This window comes from Oenanthe melanoleuca, chromosome 3, assembly GCF_029582105.1.
Source record: "Oenanthe melanoleuca isolate GR-GAL-2019-014 chromosome 3, OMel1.0, whole genome shotgun sequence".
NCBI classification, from domain to species: Eukaryota; Metazoa; Chordata; class Aves; order Passeriformes; family Muscicapidae; genus Oenanthe; species Oenanthe melanoleuca.
The window spans coordinates 82,850,924-82,876,911 of record NC_079336.1 but is presented as its reverse complement, the minus strand read 5'-3'; the positions used below and the strand labels follow the sequence as shown (position 1 = coordinate 82,876,911).

The window sequence follows — 25,988 nt, the reverse complement described above, 5'->3', positions numbered from 1 at the left end:
CAAAACCTGTGGCCAAATAACAGTGGTGGCTGGAACAGCCTCTCTGTAACAGGGGAAACATCCCTCAGGATAGCACAGCTAGCAACTGTTCTTTTTCTATCAAATGTGAAGGAGGAAGTGAAAGGGGGAAAAAAAGCCCAACCCTAGAGTATTGCCATCTCATTGGTGTCACTTCACAGTTTGGCAGCCTGTCTCTCTCCAGGTGCCAGGTGTTTGCTTCCTGGTGTGGCAGAGGGGCTGCTTAGCTAGTGGTTCCAGGTGCCTCCTGACACTTTATATAGCTGATGTTCAAAATGCAGAAATTTCTTCTCAGATGTTTCCCCCCATGCTTTCGTTCTTCCATGCAGGTGTTGGAGGCAACCTGGAATGCTGCCCTTCTCTCCACCAGCTTTTCAGTGCAAAGTATGTAGAAAAATGTTAGAACAGTAAGGGCCAGATTGGAGGGATGGCTTTGAGACTTTGTTTTTTGTTGCTTCTAAGAGAATAACATGGCAGGCCTTCCCTCCTCCCTTTCTCATCTCCACAATACAGACTAGAGGCATCCTGTATCCTTAAGGACCCCCATGACACAGCTTTACTGGCAGATCACAGCCCAGGCTCACTACTGGTCCCTCACTTGGGTGTATGGAGAGGGAGCTTTTATCCAGACTGCAATCTGGTAATCCTTTCAGTGTAGATGGTTACCCCAAGTGTGTCCCATGGGAGTTATTCCTGTTTCAGGTAGTACTTTCCAGATCCACAATTGACTAGGCCGTCTGCAGGACTGATGCACTGGAGAGTTGAGACCTCACAGTGGGTGATGTGAGTGAAAGGCTTGGCTTTTTACACTTGTCCAGAATGACTGAAGAGTAGGAGAATGGGAGAAGAGGGGGCAGATGGCTGCCACAGCAGGGCTGGCAGGGAAAGTGTCTGAGTGCTGTAAGAAGGAAAAGTAAATGTTCTCATAAACAGAACCAGCTGTGCTGGAGTTTGTGAAGCTGCTTATTTTCAAAGCAGACTTCAGCTGACCCAAGTTTGCATTCATAAGAATCTTTGTGGCTGGTCAAAGTGCCATTAGTGCTTAGTATGAATAAATGTTTACAAGAATGTGCTAGAAGTGCTGTTTCAGCCACTCTGAAAAGTTATGGTTTTAATTATTCATTCATTAGATTAATCTGATACTGACAGGTGGCCCTGGGTAACTGGCAGGCAGGAAGGCTGAATGGTGCACTACTGATTTATGTAGTATAGGTATTTCCAGTCAGATTCTGGAATTGCCATCAGGTGACCACTCAGACAAACAATGGAGCAAAATCTCTCCATTTTACATGTCTTCATTTCAGCTTCAAACTTTTCATTTAATCTTTTTTCCATACATTCTACCCACCCCTACTCTTGTTCACTAGTCATTAGAATTCCTTGTATAGCTCTTTTCTTCATCTAATGGAGACTTCTTGGTTGAAAGTGTGTGTGGGGAGGAGAAACAATGAAGAAAGAGAGTGGGAATATAGCTGCTTATGATGGCAAAGAGGTGCATAATAAATTTTCAGGCTGCAGAGATTTCATGTCTTACATAAAAGTTTCTGAGAGATGAAGAATTCAGTTATCATTGTATCAGAGGGTTTTTTGTTGTTCATTTGTGGGTTCTGTATTTTGGGGTTTTTTTCTATGTGGCAAGTCATGGGCCACTTCCATTGTCCTAAGCTCTGATCCAGAACACATTTCAGTATGTGGCAGGAAAGTTGGTAGGGCTACTGACAGGTTAAGAAATCTCCTGAAACAAATCTCAGTCTTCCTGATGAGATGAGAGTTTAAGGGTGATATCTGAACATTCCTGAAGTAGGTGGGACTATTTCCAGTGGTTTTGGTAGGCTTTGGATTATACCCTCAGAGAGGCCTTGCAGTTCAGTTGGCAAGTGCAGGTATTCCACAGGAGGTGTTCCTGTGTCAGTGGCTTCCACAGTCACAGCTGACAGGGCAATGAGCAGCACCAGTGCTTTCAGAAAAGGGTTTGATGATGACATATGTGTTGGTCATTGGACTGACTGATCTGAGCTTTCAGAAATTGGGGAACAATTGTTCTACATCTAGTTTGAATTCTAGGGAGGCCCCAGGGAGTTGTCAGTGAGGAAGAAATCCAAACAGTGGAGATTTGCTTCTTCACTTGCACTTTTCAGCCCTTCTTCAGGCTTATGTTAAAATCTTATGTTTGATACCATCTAATAAATCCCAGGTTGTTTATTTATGAAGCCATTAGTTAATGTTGTCACCTGAATGTTTTCAAGTGATGTGACTAGGAGGCCCATTGACAGGATGCTACAAGTCAAGTAGATTCTGTTCATAGATAGTGTATTAACAGATCACTGCAGAAGCTAAATTTCTTGTCTGATGCTGCATTTAAATTCCAGATTGTTATGAGTGAGTCATTTTAGATATTAAGGAGCCATGAGGTGCTGAGGTCTGACAAAGCTGAGTATTAAGAGGGTACATGCCTAAAGTACTTGTCTAAACTAGCTGGATTTCAAACAAAAAAAGTACTTTCTCCAAATTAAGCAACCTCATCCCATAAAGTCAGTTGTGATGTAACAGAAGTTTCCAGAAGGAGGATTACTACAGACAGTGTAATGGTGTCTGCTTCTTGATTAGGAGTGACTCTGATTATGGGTGGCAGGCTCTGCATACTGTCTTGTTCAGAAATGAGATCTTCCTGTAGGCTCTGCCTTTCAGGCATTACTTAGAAGTTTTGTTAATGTCTCTCCAACCCACACCTTTCAAGGTATTTACAGTGTACAGGTCTTGGTCTTTTCTACTTAAAATGGGTGAGTGATGTTAATGAGAGTTTAAAGTTAGAAATGCGAAACACTCAATTCTGTAATAAAATATTTAACTTATTCTTTTTGTTTAAAATTGCCATTAACTCAGATTTTACAGATGCTGATAGGTATGTGTTGAAAGGAAGGTTGTGGGGGGCACTCTGTGATGATGTAGAAGAGACCAGCTTATTTAATCATTTTGGAGGCTGATCCTGAGAGATTGTGACTGCTCTCTCCTCCAATTGCTATCTATAATATAAAATGTATTTTCAAGGAAATTGTGTCTTTGCACATGATGCAGAAAGTGGCTAGTGCAGCAAGAGCTGCCAAGGCAGTGTGTTAGTTCAGATCAAAATTAGTGTCCTAAAATTTCTACATCGTTGTAGCAGCAGAACTGCAAGCAGCAGCTGAGAGCTTTCAGTGAAGTTAGTGGTTTCTTGTTCTACTTTTGCAATGTTTTAAAAGAAAATAAAATTTGGTAAGGTTTAAAAAAATCAGACAGCAAAACAGAGTAGTCTTCCTTTGAAGGAAGAAACCTGTTAGACCTTTCAGTGCCCTACTAGGATAGCATATAAGTAGTCCAGCTGATCCAGCATTTGCATTTAAGGCTGCATGATTGAGGCGTGCCTGAAGGGAACTATAAAATAAGATAGTGTCCTTGATTAATCTTAAACATCTGGAAAGAGTTTTGGGTGCAAAACCTAAACTTTTCTCAAAACTGTGCATGTGCAGCAAGGTCTGCTAATCTCATCTCTACATTCTCCTTTTTATGAGTGTTCACTGGGATCACTGAAAGCCCTTGTATGAATGGTTCTCAGATCACTTACAGGTAAGCTTAATGGTAAATTTTATTGGAGTAGAGAGGAAATGCCTGTAAATCTCAACCTACCTCTTTTGCAGCTGGAAGAAGGAGAACACTTTGCTAAGATGGTGATAGACCTGGGTGAGAATGCTGGAGAGTCCCTAGCAAAGGGTTACCTGGCACTGGGCCTGACGTACAGCCTTCAAGCTACTGATGGTGAGTTACTTGTTTGTCAGGTGTGTTATATGGAGAGCATTTGTTCTAAGTCTTCAGTGCCAGCAATGGGAATGTATTAGAAAATCTGCTGTCAGTGCTGACTAGACACGAAAAACAATCAGCTCATAAGATAAATAGGCACTGTTCACTTGCTCAGATAACTATATTCTGTGGTAATAAAAGTGAAGTTTTTAGGTAAAGGAAGAAATGCAGGTCATTGCTTTGGGGGTGATAATCTGAGTGTAGCTGATAATGCTTGGTGTGCTTTACTTGAATATTTGTGATACTTTTTTTTTTTCCACTTAATTTACACAACAAAAAGTCAAACTTTCCATCTGTTCTCATATTTTTGTCACCCACTCATAAATCATAAAGAAATAGAATCCAAGAACTGGAGTCAGAAATGCCTCAATTCAGTTCCTGGCGTGGTGCTGATTCCCCACAGAGATTCAACCTCTCTGTGATGTAGTTTCTTCTACTTAGAAGTAAACAAGATAAAAATACCTACTTCACTGGTACATGTGGATGTTGACTAGAAACAGACCACTGAATGTGAAAAGACTTTTATTTTAATGCTGCTTACTTGGATCTTGAATGAGTGGACAAGGGGCTCCTGCAGATTTGGTGCTTTGTAGTCAGAAGGGCTTGAAGTGTTTGGGAAAGTTCTAGCTCTGACCTTCATCAAGCTCACAGGTGGGAACAATCTTTGTTTATTCCATGACTCCTAAAAGAGGTGGAGGACTTCTAACACATCTTCTTTGAATGTCTGAACTGGTGTGTTCCCTTATCATTTTGGCAGTCCTGCCCTCATGCAAGCAATGGCTTTTCTGTCGAATAGGTTCTACAGAAACTAACCAGCTTCTTCCAGTAAAGAAGCCTGAAAAAAAAAAAAAAAAAGTTAAAATTACTCTATTATGTTATCATGGAATATGCAGGCCTTGCAACTTACACCAGAATTCTGCAAGGCACCTGTATGAGAAAGTGTTCTCGTGCTCCTCAGTAGCACAAGTTGGTGTCGTTTTTCAGCCAGCCATATCTGATCAACTGCTTTTTATCATGGAGGCTAACAGGCACTGCAGTTCTCTCCAGTTCTCCATTTCTCTGCCTCAGAGTAGTTCTCCCAAGAAAGTTCATGTCAAAAAGTATGTCCTTTGTAGCCTGAACTTTGTATTTTATATATATTTTAAGTCCACTAGGAGTAGAGTTCTGCTTAAAAGCCTAGGTTTTAAGGCATTTTGCCTAGATGTTGTTTAAACTGTTGTAAACGTATATAAGATCCCAAAAACTATTTTCAGAGGTAGAAGATTTTCTATGTTGGCCCCCTACTATCTCGTTGTAAACTTAAGTTGGAAAGAAGGTGGTTTCTAAAGAATGGAGTTGTAAAAACTTGTGCTGTACTCTGGCTCTAAAAATACTTTGATGCAGCAAAATGTGAGTTGGAATCTTTTTCTGGAAATCTTAAGTTTTCAAGAGATTAGTTCAATATTGTGTCCTTATTAATGTAAAACAAACAGTCTTCACAACAGCTGCCTTGGTTTATTTTTAAGTTAGCCTCTGATTCATGTTTTGAAACAGTGGAATATATCTGCCTTCTCATTGTATCTCTAGCCTTTGAGGCAACAGGACAAGTCAGTTATTTGAGGGAAATAGAGTATATTGCAATCTTGAAGATTATATTTTAATCAAATGGATTAAGTCCTTCAAAAGCATACATATGATGGTCATGAATATGGAACTGTGTTTTTACTGGAAAATGTCAAATTTGCACTAGCAAGACATTTTTCATTACCATTGTTAAAAAACAGTGTATGACAGTGAGGAAGCAAAGCTAGAACATGCTGAAAGACAGCAGTTCTGTGATGTAATCCTGCCTCATGTTGTCAATCTTGTTTATCATTGTATTTATACCAGTCCTTACTGACATATGCAGACAAGTCAAACATCTCTGTGTGTGTATATGTGAGATTCCTGTAACTTTCCAGTTGAGATGACTTTCAGTCAATCAGTATTTTCAACAGTAGCTAAATGTTTCAGAGACATCTGACCAGTTGCTTTCTAAAGCTTACAGACTTCCATCCAAGTTAGGCTTTCTTATTTAATATAACATTTTAGTAATTATTTCTCCTTCTGTGTGACAAAGGCACTGAAGAGTTGTATTAAAGCCTTTTCTTTGTGATTTGCAAAAAGCTCATGTAGGCAGTAGGACTTCCTGAAACTTATGCTGGATAGCTTCCTTATTCTTAATGTTTAATTATGTGTTTCTTGAAATAAGTCTGATTGAAGTAGCTGAAAGCTGTGTCCTCAGAGGAAGTCACTGACACTTTTGCCTCAGTCTTAGAAGCCCAAGCCTCCTGTTTGTAGTTTATGTCCATTTTCTGCAGATCAGTTTCCAATGGGTCAATGTCAACAGCAAACCATTCCTCTTCCTCCCACAGTTCCAGTTTTGACATAAGCTGTATTGTCAACTTTTCCTCCCTTAGGTCTAGTGAAGAATTCACTGAAGACAGGGAAAGGTGAGATGAATTTAACAAAGTCTAAAGAGGAAGGACTAGGTTGAAAATGTATTGTGAAATACAAGTGCTCTTCTTACCTCACATCACCACCTCACAAATTGTGAAATCTTTGTAGATTTAAGTCTCTCATTCTTTTTTCAGAGATGAGTGTGCTCTATCTCTGCTTTCATTTAGAGTTTTGGTAGAAGGCCATGGATCAGGGACTGAATTAGAAGCTTATTTTATCAGTCCTTGTGGATTTTAGAAACAGTGTACTGACAGCACTGGTTAATGTTAAGCCCTCCACACATTTGTTCACTAAAGTGAATAAATTATTAGTGAACAAACTTACAATCTTTGCTTTTGGAAATAACATGTGCATGAGTGCATGCAATCTTTAATTATAATTTTGGGTGCTAAAACTGTACATCGTGCCATATTAGATATCTTAACACAAGGGAATAGTTTCTGAAACTCAGTCATATTTGCAAAAGGGTGCATGCATGTCAGTGTTTCAGTTTGGATCAGAAATGTATTTATGCAGTCCATTTATCTGTCATCCCCATTTCTTACATTGTGATTCACATAAAGGAATGGTTTTGGACATTACAAACTGAATTCTTTTCCACAAAACAAATGTATTACATAAATAGACCTGACTGTGCTTCAGCTGCTAATGGGTGCTCAATCCAGTGGACAAGATTAGTACTAGATTCCTGTCCCCATGTTTGTAGTGTTAATTCTGATCCTAGGCACTGTGTTCCATTCCATGCACTCACTATTCCTACTATGCTCTAACTGCTTTTACTAAGACAGAACGTGTCCTTTGTTTTCAAATATGATTCCAGAGCTTTGTATTTAGGTACCAAATTATTGCTGAAGAGCCTGTTGAATTTTAGTAAGGCTGAAGCTCCTTTAAAAACCCAGAGTGCTTCAGAAAATAAATCCTGGGCTGCTCAAGTGGCATTTGCAAAAGTACTGTGTCTTATAGGTTTCAGAAACCCCCCTGTGCCACTTTTCCACTGTTCAGACTGCTTTTGCAGCTTATTTTAATCTAAGTAATATTTTGTTTTAGTTGATGGAACTGCAGCAGCTGTTCTCAAAGGAAGTAAAGTTGGGTAGGGACTGAAGAAGTCTTTGGTGCCATTGACCTGTGAGAATGGAGCACAGATTTTAAAAGTTTAATCAGCCCCACCAGGTTCTGTTCCCTTAGTACAAACTTTTCTTTGTCTGAAGTGAGAGCTTTTCAGTGATACAAGTGGGTTGCTGATTTCTTTGATTAATTCGGGGTAGGGCATCAGCAACATCTTTGGGCAGCCTGTTTCAGAGTCTTGCCACCCTCCTAGTAAAGAATTTCTTCCTGTATATAATCTCTCAATCTTCCCTCTTCTAGTTTAAAACCATTACCCCTTGTCCTATTACTAAAGGAGCTGGTGAAAAAATAGCCCTTTGTCGTTCTTAAGTATTAAAAAGGTGCAGTAAGGCCTCCCTTGACCCTTCTACAGGCAGAAAAACCCCAACTCTCTCAGCTTTTCAGTATAGGAGAGGTCTTCCAGCTCTCCAGCCATTTTCATGGCTCTTTTTTGGATTTGTTCTGATGGAATCATGTCTTATGTTGTGGGTGCCCGAGGTGCACACAGCATTCCAGGTGGGGGTCTTATGATAGCAGAGCAGATCACCTCCCTTGACCTGATGGCCAAGCCTTTTTTTTTTGCATCTCTCCCCAAATCACTTTTCATTGTTGGGGGTCTTTCCCCCCAGTTTATCTCCTTTAGCTGTAAAGGCCCTGTAAATAGCATAGTTAACTTACATCATCAGTGCTCAGTGTTGTCAGGCATTTCAATGTGTTCATCCACATCTGGCACAAAGAATTTCTTGAATTTCACCAGGTTTCTTGCATTACTATATACTATACTACTTAGTAACTTTCTATTTGGAGCATACACTGACTTGATGTATCAAACCAGATGTATTCATTGTTGATGCTTGCTGATGGATTAACTACTCATCACTTCCTTATGCTGTTGATCAATAGCTCTCAATTTCAGGACAGGCAGAACAAGAAAAACTACTATGCAAAATCTGAAAACCTAAGAAACAGAACAAGAAAGCCAATGCATTTCTAAGAACCATCACTAGGTTTTAAGATACTTTGGATCTGAGAAAGCAGTATTCCTTTAAGCTCTTCCTCTGTTCCTGTTGATCTTGATGATGATATCTTATGATACCCACATATAACAAGAGCTTGATTCTCTTCCTTTTCTGGTTGTAGGTAGGAATTAATTTATACATTGATACATACTGGGCAGGATCCATTATTCAAAAAATTAGAGGCATGGAAGGAGGGCATTAGTGGCTAATGCCACATCTGAAATAACCTAAAAGTCTGTTGTGGTCTCAAAGATGGTGGTATTTTGTCACTGAGCTGTAAGCTTGGCTGGTGTTCCCTGTTCAACCTGCAGCACCCTCCCACATGAAGATGGTGGTGGGGGTGTCTGTATCTGAGTCAGAGTGTGCTGCAGGTTACTGCTTTTAGCACTTGCAGCAGCCTGGCTAAGGGCCTGTTAGCATCTTGGTGTATCTAGTCAGTGTTTGGCCCCTTCTCCCTGTCCCTTCAGTATTTCAAGCAAAGGACTTGAAATAATCTTTAATAAAAATTAATTTGAGAATTCTTGTCAAAATGAGCACATGCACAAACACACACGGGTTTCCACAGTGTTTACGGTCCCAGTTTGAAATACTCTGTACATTTATTTATTTAATCTGAAACATTGAATTAACTCTTAAATGGCATTGTATCTTGTCCTACAGCAACTCTAAAGAGCACTCAGGATGAATTAAACAAGAAAGCACTTCAGGCTTTGGAGAGGTGAGTAGGAATTTTGCAGGTAATTGCATTGTGTATTTTTTGCATGAATTCAGAAAAAAATTTCTTTTTATGTTTCTTTTTCTTCTGTGTAAGGCTTCCTTGCAGGAAAATTGAAAATAGTTCATTAGATTTCAGCAGTAGTCTATCAAAACCATTTTTGTGATGACTATTTGATTGAGTATCCAAGGTGAAAGTACTGTTCTGCCACCTTGCAGAAAAAACCTTAGCCCCAAATTAGCAGCAGTGAGATCTACAGCGCTGGGATGCATCTTCCTCACATGATGCCAGCTGGCAAACGTGCAAAGCTAATTTTGTCCCAATTCCTGTGTGAAGCAGGCTTAAAATCCTATTTCCGTCATGGTGGGAAAGTACCTTCACCATCAGGGTGTAGGCAGCTATGGGGTGCACCTAGGGGAGAGGATAATTGCTGTCCTAATGAGTGTTTACATGAGCTGTTGTTGGAAGAGAAGGTTCCAAAGCTAGTGGTACAAAGTGAGAGGTGGTACTCACCTCTCCTTCATCCCTGTGTTTTTGGGGAAAACTGATAACAATGGCTCCACCCTGGAAGCAACTGCAAATTACACTCTTGTGCAACTACACTTGAGACCTCAGGTACAGCATGATTTAAAAGCCTTTTTTGTCCATTTTGTGGGGTAGAGAGGTACAGTAACCCAAGGCATCATTATGAGCTTCCTTACCCTGTTATGATTAGATTGCACCATCCAAAATACACTGGGTGGTGTTCAGGCAGTTATTTACATATGTACAATTACATTCACAATTTACAACTTGCTATAAATATAGATGCCTACAGACTATAGATAGCAGCTAAATGGAATCTTTTGTGGTCTAATTCTGAGTTTTTTGTGGTTGTAATTACATAACTGAAGAAAACTTGAGATCTCTGGTATCTCAAAGTACAGGTTTAGGAATTTGAACAATGTTAAAGGACCTTAGCTCTTTTGCTGATGCTGACCAAGAAGGAGCCCAACATGTTTGTCTTACACTGGTTTTGTAGTGAGTGCAAGAACTGAAACCACAGATAGAATTCTGGATATTTACCTTAGGGAGATCTGAGAGAGAAAACTTCTAAAAGCCATTTATTAATTCACTATTTGGATCACGAGTGTACTTTTAAGTAACATTGGTTTGTGGATTCCAGTGTTATACATTAACTGCTGAACAATTTTGAGGAATTGTGGAGCTGCACTGCTTTTAAACTTTGGGGTTTTTTTTTTATCCTTTGACCTTTCCCATTGGCTGTGACTTGTTTTCATGGTATCTTAACTCTACCTAGGAGGCAGACAAGCTTCTAACCAAACACGAGTTACTCAAACTTCAGCCAATAGGGATGTGACAGTGAGCTGATTTCTAGTGTTTTTCTAAATGCCTGTGTTTGTTTCTTTCCTTTTTTTGCCTTCCTTGTGTTTCACCTCTTTCTGAAGAATATATATGATCTCTCAGGCCATGGTTTGGCCTGTAGTCATCTTTGTAAGGGGCCTTTTCAGCTGGAAGATTGCACCAAATGTTTTTTTAATTCCTTCTGAGGAAAATGAGCAGTAAAGTACCAGTCCTTTGTTCCTTTCCAAAAGTACCATTAATCTCATCTGCTATACTCTTGTGAACTTTCCCCTGTTATTTATTGCTGGAGAAGCTACTGAGGATTTCAGAGGTGGCTCACCCTGTCTAATACCTGAGGGCAAAGCTGGGCTCTGTTTTGTGGAATTTTGTTTTTTGTTGCAATTTTTTGGGGGGTTGGAGTTTTGTTTTTTTATGTGGTGGGCTTGTGGCTTTTTGGGATTGGGAGGTTTTTTTGTGTTTTTTTGAAGTGGAAGGAGAAATTAGTGACTTGCCTGTACTAATTGCACCTCAGCGTCTTTGGCATTGCTTCAGAACACTTGAGTGCCACCTTGACTTATACAGTTACAGGACATATTCAGTCCATATGAAATTAATTTGTTCTAGAGCCATTAGTTATAAAAATCAGCTTCAAAATCTTCTTGCTCACAGGCAAAGATGGCATTTGAAAAGTGGCTGCCATTAATATGGTGTGTGGTTTGTTTCCTAAAGTAATTCTTTTATTGCTGCTTGTTTATTATTAGCAAATCAATAGTTTTGGCATGGGTTTTAACCACCAGTATTGTCAGCCTGTCGTTTCTCCCTCATAAGGACATTAATTGTGCTCACTTTGAGCCTGGCAATGCAGGTGCAGGTTTCCCTGGTGTCCTGGAAGGCAGCCCAGAAAGAGGTCAGGAATGTTAATTGTCTATGAGGGACCTTCCTCTTCCCCATTTCTCCCATGTGTAATGACTTCCCTGTGCTGCAGAGCTCTGTGAGTCACAAGGGGAGAATCCACTGGTTCCTGGAGTGGGCTGCCAGATGGCAAGAGCTGCTGTCCCACCTTTCCTCCTAGGTTAGGTTCCCCAAGACTATCCCATCATTGCCTTGGTTAATGGCTTCTCCACAGGCTAGCAAATTCAGACTGCAATTTCATGCCTGGCATAGTCTAAGAGGGGACAGTTCTGCCCAGGTTAACCATTCCCTGTTCCCTGCCTTTACAAGACTTTGCTCAGGGCCTGCACAACTGGTTCTGGAGACACTGGTGCCTTCTCTAGCCAAGGCTCCACTTCAGTGTAGTGCCCGCTGCCTGCTGTGGACTGGAAGGCAGTACCTCAGAGTCCACGCTTCAGAAGTAAGGGCCTTGGTTTTGGTCCAGGCACAGCTCCTGTCATCAATTCATTCCTCCCCCAGTGTCTTCCCTTTCCAAATTAGGAGTCTGCTGTCAAAAATTAAACTAGAAGCTGCAGAGTGGAGAATGCTTTGTGTGTTTGAGCACCAGCTTGTGTCACAGGCTTCTGATCTTTAGTCCTCTACATGCTCATAGTGACCACATTTTCAGTGCTAACCTAACCCTCTCTTAATGTTTGAAAAGTGGCACTATAGGAACAAGTTGAACAACTGTGTCCATCACCTGAATTACTTAAAATAATGATTTGATGGGTTTGTTATGAGCTCAGAACTACTTTTTCTTATTAGTTATCCAAGTTCCAAAATATTAAGTGGCATTTAATAAAGGAGCGTGTAAGTTGTGTAACATCCTGGCAGCTGTGTTTCTCATACTTTTTCCTGGGATTCTGGCTTAGATAGGCCAGCACTGTTCTGCTTTCTGTCTAGTTTCAGTGTGCTCCCATGTTACTGGACTAGTTTTCTGTGGGGGAAGACTGGGTTTTGTTCTGTGCTTACATGACTCAGGGTGAAGGAGTTCTGCAAAGTGCAATCTAACAGTCACTTTCCTTTCTGTGTTGTGTGCTTGTCCTTAAAGAGCACGGGACCTGGCCCCTGAAAATCACCAGATCATCCTCTACCTGTCACTGCAGCTGGCTCTTGTCAGACAGGTATGTGAAATATTTGGAGATCATTGAGCCGTGGGAGGGTGGAAGGGCAGTCCAGTTGAACACGACCCAGGCTTGTTAAACAGGGTTCCTTCCTTCCTGCATGGTAACCGGTAAAAAGCAGTCAGAATATGTTTATGTAAAATATTTTTTAATTCTTACTCTAAAAATAATAATTCTGTAGCGCGTGGAATGGCCTTCTCTAGGGAATGTGTTCAGCTGTCACTCCTGGGCAGCCCTGGAGGCAGCCTGTGTGTGTGTGACGAGCAGGGTGTTTCTTGCTGCTGCCTGGGTGTCCCGTGTCGCAGCGTGCCAGCTCGCGCTGCCCGCGCCGCCAGGGCTCTATTCCATACTTGGGCACGTTTGGCGCCAGGCTGTGACGCGTGCTGGGGCTCTGCAGCGAGTGGGATTAGTTGGCATTTGAATGCTGCTGCAGGTGTTAACTCAGAAAAATGGAGCTGATCAGAAAATGCTCTGCGCTGCCTTTCAGGAAAAAAACACAACCCAACCACTTGTGCACTTGGGTTGTGCTTCATTTGTCTGCCCCTTTTTCTTAAAATTGGGGTGTTTTATTTCTCTGTCCTTTTTGTTTAAAGGCTAAAGTCTTTATTGGAGCAGCTTCTGTTTTTTAAATATCTTTCTAGCTAGATTTGAAATTTCATCATTGTAGTTTCTTTCCTTGGCAGACCTTCTGCTTGCTGCAGTTTTCTCTCCTTAATCCACACTATGGAGTTGAACAGTTGGGTATTTCTTACTTTCCTGAGCTAATTAGGGGAGCTATAAGTTCATTAGGTTAAACTAATTGTTCCAAGAGAGCACCCTCTTGATAATGTCACTTTTGTAACCCTTTCATAATGAGAACAGTGTGCTGTGAGCCTGCAATAAGAAAGGATAATTAAAATGGCTTATTTAACTTTCTCATCTGCCTACTGGCTGCTTTATGATGCAGTTTGCTCAGGGTCTTTCATTAAAAAACACCCAGCTACCCTTTTTTCTCTCACAGCTTTTGCCTCATAGGGAGATTGTCTGATCTGCTGCCTCCTCTGCTTGCCATGAGTAAAAGCATTACAGCTTTTCAGCTACTATCCTGAAAAATAGAATTAAGATTTTTGTGGTCATTGGTTTTTTGTTGTTTTCATTCTTACTGACTTTTTAAGTCGTTACCCTTTCTTTTTCTCTGGTTGTAGCCTGTCTTTGCAGTGTTGTTTCATCTCTCTTGTTGCTTCATTTCCATTCTCTCCTGTTCTTTCCATTCAGTCTCTTGTCCCCGTGTTCACTTTCCTCTTTTGTCTAGTTCACCTGTGTGTTTTCACCCTTGCTGTTGTGCCAGTCACCTCTGCTCCCACAGCTGTATGATCTCAGTGCATTATGTGGTGTCAGCCTGACCCCTGTGATGGTGCTCCTGCTCTTCTCCCATCAAGTGAGATATCTTTAACACATGCTCGGACAGAGAGGAGATACCTGAGACATCTTTATTTTTAGACTGCTATAAAATATCCTACTCTTCTTTTGCCAGTTTACTTAATGATAAACATTTGGTAATGTATTTTTAATATCCTTAATTATTTAAAGTATCTAATATATTCTCTTGCTGATTAACTGAAAGATAAATGATACCTTTTTTTGATAGATTACATTAACTATTGAACATCACAGTTAGGGCTTTCATCAGCCAATGCTATAATACCAATAAATAAGGCCTTTCATACATAGTAGGTCATAATATAATACTTGAATGTTTTTCTCAACAAATAGGCCTTTTTGTTTCTGTAGGCAGAGTCAAATAAATGAGGTAACTGTACCCAGCATTGAAAAATACAGGTATCAGCTTGCATAGATAAGAGAGTGCTTTCATGGAACAAAGCAAGAGAGGCAGCTGACCAGTAGAGTGCCAAGCAAAGCCAGAGCAATTAATCTTCCTTGGAAGGCTGTAAAATATTTCCAATAGCACTTGTCTCTGTCACCACTGGGCAAGGCAAAGGGGAAATGGAAAAACATAAGCATCCCTCTGACATGAGATGGGGATGTACAAGAGGAGGAATGGTTATGAAAGGTTCATACAGACATTTGAAACCACCAACAACCAAGATAAAAAATGATGATGATGAGCTTTGTATGTGCCTGTGTCTTAAAGACCAGTGGAATAACTGGGAAGACTTGGAGAGTCTACATCAGCCTCAGATTGTTTTAGTGGATTTTTCAGCCAAACACAGTGTGGAATAAGCTGTTCTGTAAGGAGGGTCTCTCAGCCTGGTTTTCCCCTGAGTTGAAGTGCCAGGAGGCCAAAGTCTGTACCTGCTGCAGTGGATATCTCCACCTGCAGTTCCTGGCTGGCAGCTGGCCAAGCCGAGCGACAAATGAGACTTGTAGCTCCCATCTCCCAGTGGCTGGTTCTGCTGCTTCTCCTGTTTCTGTGGTAACAACACTTGGATCAGCAAAAACAAGGTAGAATGAACATTTTAAAGCTCACTGATTTTAATGCATTGCCTTGTTTTTTAGCAGACCAGTTTCTATGGAAATGACTCTCTGGAGTCAACAGCTCTCTTGTTAATTTTAAGTGTTAATTCTGTTTTGTTGGTGTTTTTTGGGGGGAGGTGGTGGTGTTTGTGACCTTGACTGCCATGTAAGTCAGTATTGGATATGTAAAAACACCATGTGTAGGTTTCATGCCATTTTAAAACTTGATTAAATCTAACCTTTCTTTTCATGAAAATGGGAAAGGAAAGATGGCTAAGGATCAAGCAGCTGAGCGCTGTAAGTCTCACCAGTTTCTTGTGGACTTCCAGCAGACCTCAAGTTTCAAGGGGCACTATCCAGAAAACACCTACTTCCTTCCCAAGTATCTGGGTGATAAACATCAGTAAAGAGACCAGAGAAAGTATTTTACCTGTTTTGCCCAGTTTTTATTTTGGTTTCAAGAAGGAGAGACTGCTGTCTCTGCCCCAAGAGAGGAGCTCTGGTTTAGGAGGTATTCAAGAGGTGCTTCTTTCAGTGACTGCTTGGGTGTAGGTAGTTCTGTCTTTTTCCCAGACCAGCAACTGCCTCCTCTGCTGAACAGCAGCATGCTGCTCTTCTGCCTACATCCTAGCCTAGACTGGTCTGGTGATCAAGAATGGCTTGTAGGAAGAACTGTGATAAACCATATCTCCCCCTGCTTTCCTGAGGTTTCCTGGTGGACTGTAGCAAGTCTGTTTTTCAATGAAAGCTCTTGCCAGTCAGTAAAGCTTTCTCCTTTCCATGCTATAAAAAGAGATGGAGTGGGTAGTTGTAATGGTTAATTAAGTGTAACTGTCAACTGATGTGAAATTATAAGCCCTGAAAATTCCTCTCAAGAGTTCCTGTTTCATTTACCATTTTAAATATCCAAGTTCATTCTAATGTTAGGAAGTATTTTTGACACTCATTCTGTTTTCCTTTTTATAACTATAATTGTGATATACTAGCATTGTTTTTAAGGGGACATATCACATTATTGAAATAAATCCTACTTTATGTAAGTGTTAGCCTGAACAATCCATATTGTGGCATTATTTTGATAATGCTGCAAGATGCTATTTCTGGCCTACTGCAGCATCTTTGCTTCCTAATCAGTGTGATGTGAAGGTACCTGTGTGCCATGCAAAACATGTGGTATATTTGTTAATAGAATGATAAATCAGGGAGCTGTAACTTCTTCTAATGGCAGGCCCTACTTAGACTTGCAGTCCAGCTGAAACAAGATTATTTTAAAGTGTACTTGTAGGGAAACTGTCCTGCTTCTGATAAAGCCCTGACATATCAGGGTGCCGTCTGGGGTGCCAGCTTCAATCTTTCTGAAATTATATAGTTACTTAAATAAAAATACATCTTTCAATAGAAGTTTGTGTTGAAGGCCAGATATCTTGCTTTTGTTGATCTAGAAATTTAGTCTGTGTTTCATTGCATCTGGTCTGTTGCAGCTTCTTGTTTCACATAATGCTTTCTGTAAAGGCATGGAGTTCATATTATTTTTGTCTACTATTTCTAATTATGCAGCAGTACTGTGTAGGCTACTGATGGTGTTACAGCACTAAGGAGTCTTTTTGGACTCGAGTTAATAAATTAGGTGTCAGGGAAGTAGGATTGATTTTCAAAACCAGCCATTGCCTGTGACTCTGATGATACTAGAGGGAAGGACTAAAATGAGATGTAACCATTGCAGGCCCCATGCTACAGACCAGAATTACTTTAGATGACATCTCTTTCAGCAGTATGTGGTTGCCTGTCCAACAGACACAGGTTTGCAGGAGTGGCCTCAACTCACTTATTTTTTTGCTCTATTTCATGTATGTTGCAACAGTCAGAGAGCTGCTTGGATGGCCAGCCTCTGTTAGGGTTATGGCCCTACCTGCAGTTTGATCCTGTGTCACTTTCAACACGTAAAACAAAGTCTCAGTTCGCACATTCACACACGACTAAGGTCAAGTGCCCCTACAATTCTGAAGTCCCTCAGTAAAGGCATTAGTTGCAAGTGTTATTCTTTGTCTGATTCATATTAGCAAGTTAGGATCCCCTTTCCAAGTCTTAATCATAGAATAGTTTGAAGAGGACCTTTAGAGATCACCAGTTCAATCCCTGCTCAAAGCAGGATCATCTGGAGCAGGTTGCTCCAAGTCTCTTCCAGTTGTTTGGTTTGCAGGTTTTCTTTTTCTTCTAATGAACTTTCCCCCAAACTTTTATTTTCTTTATGAATACTTGTGCAGCTCTGAGACAGAAAAACATAAAGAAATAGAAAGGATTTTTAGTCCTGAGTGCAAGAAGTCTTGACAGCAGCTTTGTTTTAGCAAGTCAAATTTATATACCTCTGGTATATCTACTGATGAACTTTGTGGAGAGGCAGATCTGGGCCCACCACTGTTTTATCCTGCTCCAAGTTGTCTTGTCATTGCTAGAATTTTTACATTGTACGAAAATGTGCTCTAGTAAACTGCTGAGGGAACATGGGTAATTTGAACCAACTTGTTTACCTTTGCAGTAGGCTTTAATAACACGTGTGGCTAAAGTAGCTCCACTGACAAGCAGTAATTCATTAGAGCTGAGCACTCAGTCATATATCCCAGCCTGAATGCAGGCCAGGACATTCAGCAGTTTTGATGCTGTGGGCCAGATGCCAGGGGTTATGTCTGGAGCAGTCACACTGATCTCCAGGCTTGTATGGAGTCACCAGTAATGGTTAAGTACCATGGCTGGTGTGTGCACAGCAAGAGAGAAATGTCACTTGCACATGAGGATGAGGTTGTCCTATGAACAGAATATACACTGCTTCCAGAAGGATACCTGGGATCTAGATAATCAACAACCTCTTTTGTAGCTGCAGGCAGTCTAATTGTTGCTTTCCTTAGTTATGTGCTACTTGTTTTTGTGAGAGGTCTGTGGAGGCGGTGGGAATTTGACACTGGTGGTATGCCAGGGTAGAAGAATGTCTGTAAAGCTTTGGTGGGTGGAAAGGTCTCATAGTAGGAAAGAAGGAACTGCATTCTCCATCCATTAAGAGAAAGAGCAGGAAGGAATACATGAGGAAAATAAATTTATGCACTTTTATGCTTTGTTTTCTGCATATTTCTAGAGCCACAGAAATGAAATAATTTATGTAACAGTGATTTCAGACACTAGAGAATCTTAAAGAAAATCCTCTACATAAAACTTACTGGTAAATAAACAAAAGAAAATCTGCTAAGAAGTTCCCTTTTGAACAGATAGCCTAAAATAGTGTACTGGATCACAAAGAGCATGTGATATACTTGCATTCACTATAGATGTTAACTTTTCTGCCAAGTGAGACTTGGTTCTAATAACATGCTGCTGCTGTGACTGTCAGGACTGCTCTTTACATCACTGCTTTTTCAGACAGCATTTGAAATCTTGACCTTTTACCCTTGAACATTCAAACTTAATTTTTATCTTCTTGATCCAAATCATGAAAGGCTTTGTACAGCCACTATGAGAGAAAAAATGCAGCAGAGATGTGTAATGCTCACCCCCAGGTGAAGAGCCAGCCACCCATCCTAGAAAATGGAGCTGAGAGTTGGGCCTCTGTGTTGGATCTGTTTACAGCATAGAATCACCATGCCAAAGGATGAGGGGGTTGATTGGATCCGGTCTGCTGCTCCTGTTTATAAGCAGTGATTTAGTAATGCTGCAGACTTCTTTCTCTAGAATGTGTGGGTTTTTTTCAAGCAGTGCAGTCTGTTAATTTTGGCAGCCTGTTTCGATAGTAGAAGGAGCCTAAGTAGAACTTCTTCAGAAGAATTTCTAATTACTCTATTTGTTCTTATTTTTGAGTTATAATGTAGGACTGAAAGAGTGATGTATTCTCTTGTTATTTCCACCCTATCTCCTTCTAGATTTCAGATGCTATAGACCATCTTCAAGAAGCCCTGCAACTGTGCAAAGATGACATGAATTCACTTCATCTACTGGCCCTCCTATTTTCAGCTCAGAAGCATTATCAGCATGCACTGGATGTTATCAACATGGCTGTTGTTGAATACCCAGAAAGCTTTAGGTAAGAGCTGTTGCCTGGTGCTGTGCATCCAGTCAGAAATGAACTTGCTCACTAGCTCTGTTCTCAGTTATACATAAGGAACCTGTTAAATCATATTGCAGGTGTGCCACTCTCCTCCCGGAGAGGATATTCTTTTACTTTGTCTTCAGAGTCTTTCTGTAATGCTTATGCTTGCTTTCTTTTCCAGTATTTGTCTTTCTGTATTGTGCTGATGGTGGTGTTTCCTGTACACCTCCCTGTAGTTTTTTGTTTTTCACTTTAGATGTGGAGAAATGAGCACGAAACAACTATGACAGCATCTGTAGCACAAATACAGATATATATATTTGGTAACTTCCTATTAAAAACAAATTTTTCTTTCATTGACCATTGTTTTGATGCTCATCTATGACACAATTTGCTGCAATATGACAGCTGGGGACAAAGATAATTTGAAAATCGCAAGCTGTGATAATGTATAGCTGAGAGGAAGGATGATTTGCCTGACTAGGAGTAGGTTTGAATCAGCACAGACTTCTTGGAGCCAAAGGTTTCCACTGTTCTGTGTTTGACTCAGACCTTCATCCATCTGAGGGAGGTAAATTGAATTCCATGCAATTTACTGTCATGACCTTTCAAAACAATGAATTTGTCTGTTCTGTGCAAAAATTAAAGCTACTATAATATTCTCTGGTGATTTCATACTAGCTGAGTTTCTCAGCCAAACTGCAGAAAATCCTATTGCATTTCTGGAAAAACAACTTTCATTTGGAATTGCCTGTATTTAAATAGTGTTCTAAACCTGTGCATTATTGTCTTTAGATAGCCTGCATTCTCAGTAGCAAGAGGGAGCAGCCTCCACAGATTTAGTCCAGAAGCTGAGTGGAATAATGTCTAAGCAGGTCAAAAGAAGATTGAGGCTGTCTAAATGTGAGCTTGAATGCTTTAGGATCTTTTAGAATTATGGTGCTGTATCAGCATATGATGTTTTTATTGCAAGCTGCATGTTCCCATTAAAAGTAGCTTTGCTGCCTGTGTTTTTGAGCTTAGTTACTTTGTGTATGTGTGCAGCTAAGACTGTCAATGCACATATTTGAGAATGAAGTGGAAATTAGTTATGGAAATGCTGTTAAAATGATTCCAACATCTCTTCAAAGTGTGAACATAGTTATAACTGAAGTAGGAAATAGCCCAGTGGCTGCTGAATTGTACCTTAATGTTTTAAAGTAATAAACATAGTAAAAAACCCCCATACAGTCAAAGATCACATTGTACAGTTGGAGATCAGATGTTGAAGACTACAAAAACACCTAAAGATACACAAGACAGAGGAAGAGACTGTTTGTGTCAGGAGAAGAGTGTTTGCCTTGTCCCATTGACCACCTGGTCCATCATGTCCTGGATCTTTCCCCCAGCAGTTACTGATTATTTATGTTTCAGGGGAGGACAAAACATAGCAGACACTGTAGGCCGAGTAGCTTGGAGGACTGCTGGGTGGGTTCCTTTGTGCTGTCTGGTAATCTGATTTCCCCAAAGCTGAGAAGAATATTATCTCATGTTTATGTGAGTGCGAATTTTGATGAGCACAAAGACCTTTGCCAAGGGGTAGCAGAATAGGAGCAATTAGTATTGGTAGTGAAGGCCCAGGTTCATGCTTGCTCCTAGACATTGCCTTGCTAAACTGTGTGCCCTTGGAAGGACCCCTCTTTCCTCCTTGCATGCACAGGGGTGTATAACAAGGCTGACAGTGAGACTCACTCACAGGTACACGTGGATGGAGGAGTAGGGGTTGGCTTCCTGCCTCTTCTGTGTGACTACCCTGTCTCCATGTGGGTCTTTCTCTTAACCAGCCAGCAAGTAACTCATGAGTGAGGGAATGGAAAAAGAATGTCAGAGTTACAAGGCAAGAAAAAGAAAGAACCCTTAAAAAAATAGAATTTAACAAGTGTTTCTGAAAAAAAGAATGGGAATCCAATAAGAAGGGAAAAGGCAAGAATAACAGAGTACATCTATAGTTTGTACCAAATTTGAAACCATTATAGGCTTTCTAGTACAGTTTATGCTAGAAGGGCTTTACTGCTTTGTAAAACCTCTTTGAAGGGACAAAGACCTGATACTATTGTGTATCTCCAGTTGCTACTGCCTTATAGAAAAATGCTAATTTTACTACTGTATGAAATGACTACAAGATGTTTCATGTAAATAGTATAGGCAAGTTCAACTGCATGATTTTAAAGCTGTATTTAAAAGTGGTTGATTATTTTTTCCAATTCACATTTATATGAACCAGGCAACTGTGTAATGTGGTGCCTGGGGGCTTCCTTCCTAATGACATCTCTTTTTGGAAGCACAGTTTGATGGGATGTATCAAGAAAAGATGATGAAAGCTGCATTAAGGGACCTTAGGGCTCTGTAGATGGCAGAAAAAAAGCCCAGAAGCATTACCTAAATGTATATCCTAAATAAAAGAAAGCATAAGATGTAAAAAATTAAGGACTCAGCTGACCCAAACTATAGTCATCTCATAATATTTCCCTGCTCTCTGTATGTCATTAAAATGAGTTAGTTCTTCCTTTTTTGATTTTATATTAAATCCTTTCATTACAAATTTTAAAGAAGAAAGTTTTCGGGATAGTTCATGTAGTTAGCTGTTGGCTGAAGCAGTTGGAAAAAATGTATTACAATGCTCAGCTAACACACAACATCCTTTGGCATGAACTTCATAATACTGACCCAAATATGTCTGAAAGTGCCCCTTGTTCATGTGTTTAAACATTTGCTGCACATTTCTGAGGTTGATGTGGTGCTTAGGGAGGAAGGATGTGAAACATAGGCACTGAATGCAGCGAGATATGCAGTGGTTTGGACTGAGCTATTGAGCTGGATATCCAAAAGACACAAAATGAACTTTCATGAAGGGTGGCATGTAGTAACAAATCCATTACATTACAGTCAGTGAATGACTGACTGAACTTGAACACTTGAATGTACTGTCAAGCAATGACAGAGGAAGACTTCATAAAAGGAGAGCCTGCTATGCTGAACATATTGCAAGCTGGAGTGAGCCAGAAGAAATACACTGTCTTGCCATGACTATGAAAGATAGAAATAGCAACCTTTACAAGGAGGGTATCATCTGAAAAATTGCTGACACCTCTCTATGGGATAAGACTGCCCAGGATAAAACTTAGTGATCTTGCATCCTGTCAATGATGGTATACTTTTAAAAAAAGCAAATGAATGCAGTGCGAACACTTTGCTTCGGTTTATACTTTTGAAAGGACTATCTTCAGCACCTTTGGGTAAGAAGACTCCTGTTAATATCAGGTGTCTCCCCTCCAGGTCAGTAATGCTACTCATAAGCCTTTCTGGAGATGAGTTCCTGTAATTTTTTTCCAGCTCAAAGGCCAGCCTTTGGTTAGTGTTCTACCTGAGTCTGGCAGTAATTACCTCTGCAGGCTTGTCTCAGGGAAAAAATAATGTTAGTGAATGCTCCTTTGCTCTCCAGGTGATATTCTTAAAATAATTCATTGTTTATTTGGAAAGAATTTTTGCCTTTTAAGGTCTATATCCACCTCTCATGTTCCATGGAGAAGTCCCATGGGTCTAGCAGCTTGCAGAATCCACCAGAGAGCCTAACATGCTCCTTTATTTTCAGCTAGTAATATTTCCTTCTTCCAGTTTTGCTTGTGTAAAAGTGTCTATACGAAGTGAAAAGTTGGAAACAGCATATCATTTTTATGGATACTCTTATTAGCCCCAGACTGCTTATCCAAACCTGTTCTATTGTTCCCCAGGTAGTTTCCTGTCTCCTAGATAGCTCCCCATTATATTAGAACAATACAATCCTCTGGCATAACCTGTCACATCATCTAATTGCTGCCCAATGTGATGATGAATGTTTTGTTAAATGATCATGTCTCTGTGGCAGTTCTGCATGTTGCTTAAGAGTTGTAACTCTCTTAAATGAACAGATGCTATATTCCTTCTCTTTCTAGACTATAAGTTACTGTTCTGTTGCTCTCAGAGTCTGTAAACTAGTTACGAAGAGAAATAACAAAACTTTCAGGAAGCACTGCTGTTCTATGCATAAAGACTCAAAAAGAAACAGGTGGGTTGGTGTTTTGGAGCAATGTAGCTGTCAAATACAGGTGCTTTTGTTCTACAGAAAGCTAGCACAAAAGTAATTACTGTTAATGTAGTGAAAAAAGGCTCAGAAGGCCAATAAATATTAAATGTATATCTTGAAAAATGTTTGTAAAAATGGAAGTAAATTCTACTTGGGGAATTGTGCGTGTTTTCTTGGTGTTGTTTTAGCAGAAATGTTTTGGTTTTTTTTGTTACAGCCAGCCCTCAAAATATTAAGTCCTCTTCTAGATTAGAAGTGGTTTACTGACAGATAATGTCCTTGATTTCATCACTGCTACATTAATTTCATTAAGGACATGTGAAGTAATCGTCTGGCAAGATTTATTTGTCATAGTCTGGTGCAGACTTACTGTGGGGAGAGCAATTCTGTGGAATGTAAGCAATGTCATTTTCCAGGTGCTTCCATTTGCTTCAAAAAAAATTCAACCCTGATGTAAAATCAGGATCTCAAAATGCAGGATTAAAATGTCATTTCCAGTTTGAATTCTCTTTCCATTGCTTGTCAAGCTCTTGTGTGTTGAGAATAAACAGCTTGTGCCTTCTTTGAGCCATATCTTTATGGGCACTGGTAGAGTCCTGCAGTACTGTTGACAGCAGTAAAGTAGATCTGTATTCTTGCCTCTACTCTTTATGGAGAACACAGTCAGTTGTCTCTCAGTTGATGGTTTGCCCACCTTTGTGTTCTGGCTGATTACACTGCCTCTGTTAAGTGAAGATGGTTGTGCCCCCTACCCCTCCCACCTCACCCCCAGGGATTACAGCTGTGCATGTCCTGGAATGGTTTTACCCCTTTTCTCATGAAGTGGTGGTGGCCGCTTAGCTTTAGAGAGTCAGATCAGCCCATTTATATGATTCCAGTTCATCATTAGGCAGGAGGCAAGGAAGCCAGTACATCTTGGTGAGAGAGCAGCTTGTTAAAATTCTCAGAATACTGTTTTGTTTGAATTCCTCAAGGGTGTAGGATCTAAAGCAAGGACAGATTAATATTTTGGCTGTAGCATTTGATCATGCTAGACAACTTTTATAAATAGGATATTCAAAACTCTTGAAGGTGGAGCTTTTGTAAGCTGACTTCTTGTAGTGGTGTGTTCATACCCTGGCTGCTGAGAGAGACCCAAAAATGTTTTTATTTCTTTATTGACTCCCCAGACAATAATGCAAAATAACAAAAAATGGAAGAATGTACTTGAGTGATGTAACAGTACTGTGCTTCAAGAACACAAAATGTGTTAGGCTTCTGTGATTCACTAAAGCAAGGGAGATGTGGAGATGGAAGGGTTGAGCTGGGGTTTTTGCTGTAACCATGAATGCTTGCATCTATTGGCATGTTACAATTCCTTGTTTTGATAGAATTAACCTTAAAAAACCTTGATGATATATTGCAGTAATTGGGACTATATAGAATTAGTAATGATATTGAGTATTTGTTTGGCAAATATAAGAAGGAAAAGTTTTAAGGTAATTTCCTGACTCCTGTTAAAGACAACACAGATACCTAAAGCTAAAAAAAAAAAAAAATTAAGAAATCCAAGGGTGCTTTTTTCTGGTTTGGATTTATTTCCACACTTCTGGCACTGTCCCCCTCATTCCCCACAGTGAAGAAACAAAATGAATTCTTGAGTTACAGCATCCAAGACTGGATTCCTCTTTTGGCAGGTTCAAATTGACATATGCATGCTTTTGTAAGTGTTGCAGTCTGATCTAAGACAAAAATTCAGCAGGTGAGCATGATAGCCTTTTATTTACCAGCTTGATGTGGTGGAAAGAAATACCCCCTAGATAATGTCTGTTTGTGCCAGGAATGGATTTGTGTTAGTGTACATATCAATCCATCTTAAAATTACAGGGCTGGATTCTGAGGAGAGAATTCCATTCCCTCATAGCACAGGGTTCAGGATATGAATAAAAGGAGTTAAATGGAGCTTAGAGAAGAAACCTACTGCAGACTAATTTTCTTAGTATGGCATGAAAAGAAGGAACAGATAAGCAGTTTTCCAGCCTTAACAGTAGTGGTTCAAATCTTTCCTCTGGATGAAAAGTCAATTTTATTTCATAATAACTTCTTTCTCTAGTATCTGAGTAAATGGCTATTGCCTCCTTGCATTTAAGCCCTTTATAGTTAGCAGCAGTGCTTCTAGGTGTTTGTTTTGGCACTGGAGAGGTAACACTAGTTATGCAAATGCAGACATAAGGAATTTAAGAATAGATTTAAAAATGTGGGAATAGCATGGCTCAGTTGAGTTATGAGCCACAGGTTCTGTATTTCAGAGCTCTGTATATCTGCATTACCAATGAGTTAGTCCTCCTAACACACTTTGCTCCCTACTGAGGGCCATTTTCTTTTGAACAGCTGCAGCATGTTCTGCTTTATATTGAAAAGAAGCATTTAGGAGCCCTGACTGTCTACATTGGATACCAGAGTATTTTGAAAAATAGCATGTGTGTATTATCTGGGCAACAGTCATTGTCAGTAGGAACTTTTAGAAATGGAGTTTAGCCATAGTATGTGCATGTGGGGGTTATCCAAGGTGAGAAGGGACTTAGTGGTTGAGATCCCTGTGTTTCCACCAGGTGATTTTGTGACCTTCAAAGGTAGACCTGGATTATGGAGATCCCAAGGAGAACCTAAGGCATGCTTGCTACCTGGAAATCAAGAAAAGAACCAAGGGAGAAAAGTGGTGTCGGTGTGGGAAGCCCAGCTCTAAACTTTCTCCTTCTGCTGTGGGGCTGCACAGGTGTTCAGTGGGACTGAATGGGGTGCCAGCTTTCATTAG

At 40.2% G+C, this 25,988-nt stretch overlaps 1 protein-coding gene across 3 annotated transcripts in view; it reads left to right on the top strand.

Annotated features, from left to right (window-relative positions):
- TTC7A (tetratricopeptide repeat domain 7A) overlaps window positions 1-25,988 on the top strand; it is a 169,877-nt gene that overhangs the window by 59,716 nt on the left and 84,173 nt on the right. For all 3 annotated transcript variants that reach the window (XM_056488737.1, XM_056488736.1, XM_056488738.1), the window contains 4 exons: window positions 3,693-3,810; window positions 9,114-9,171; window positions 12,494-12,566; window positions 18,926-19,086. In XM_056488737.1, coding sequence (XP_056344712.1) covers window positions 3,693-3,810; window positions 9,114-9,171; window positions 12,494-12,566; window positions 18,926-19,086 — 410 coding nt within the window. The remainder of the gene's footprint in view (window positions 1-3,692; window positions 3,811-9,113; window positions 9,172-12,493; window positions 12,567-18,925; window positions 19,087-25,988) is intronic.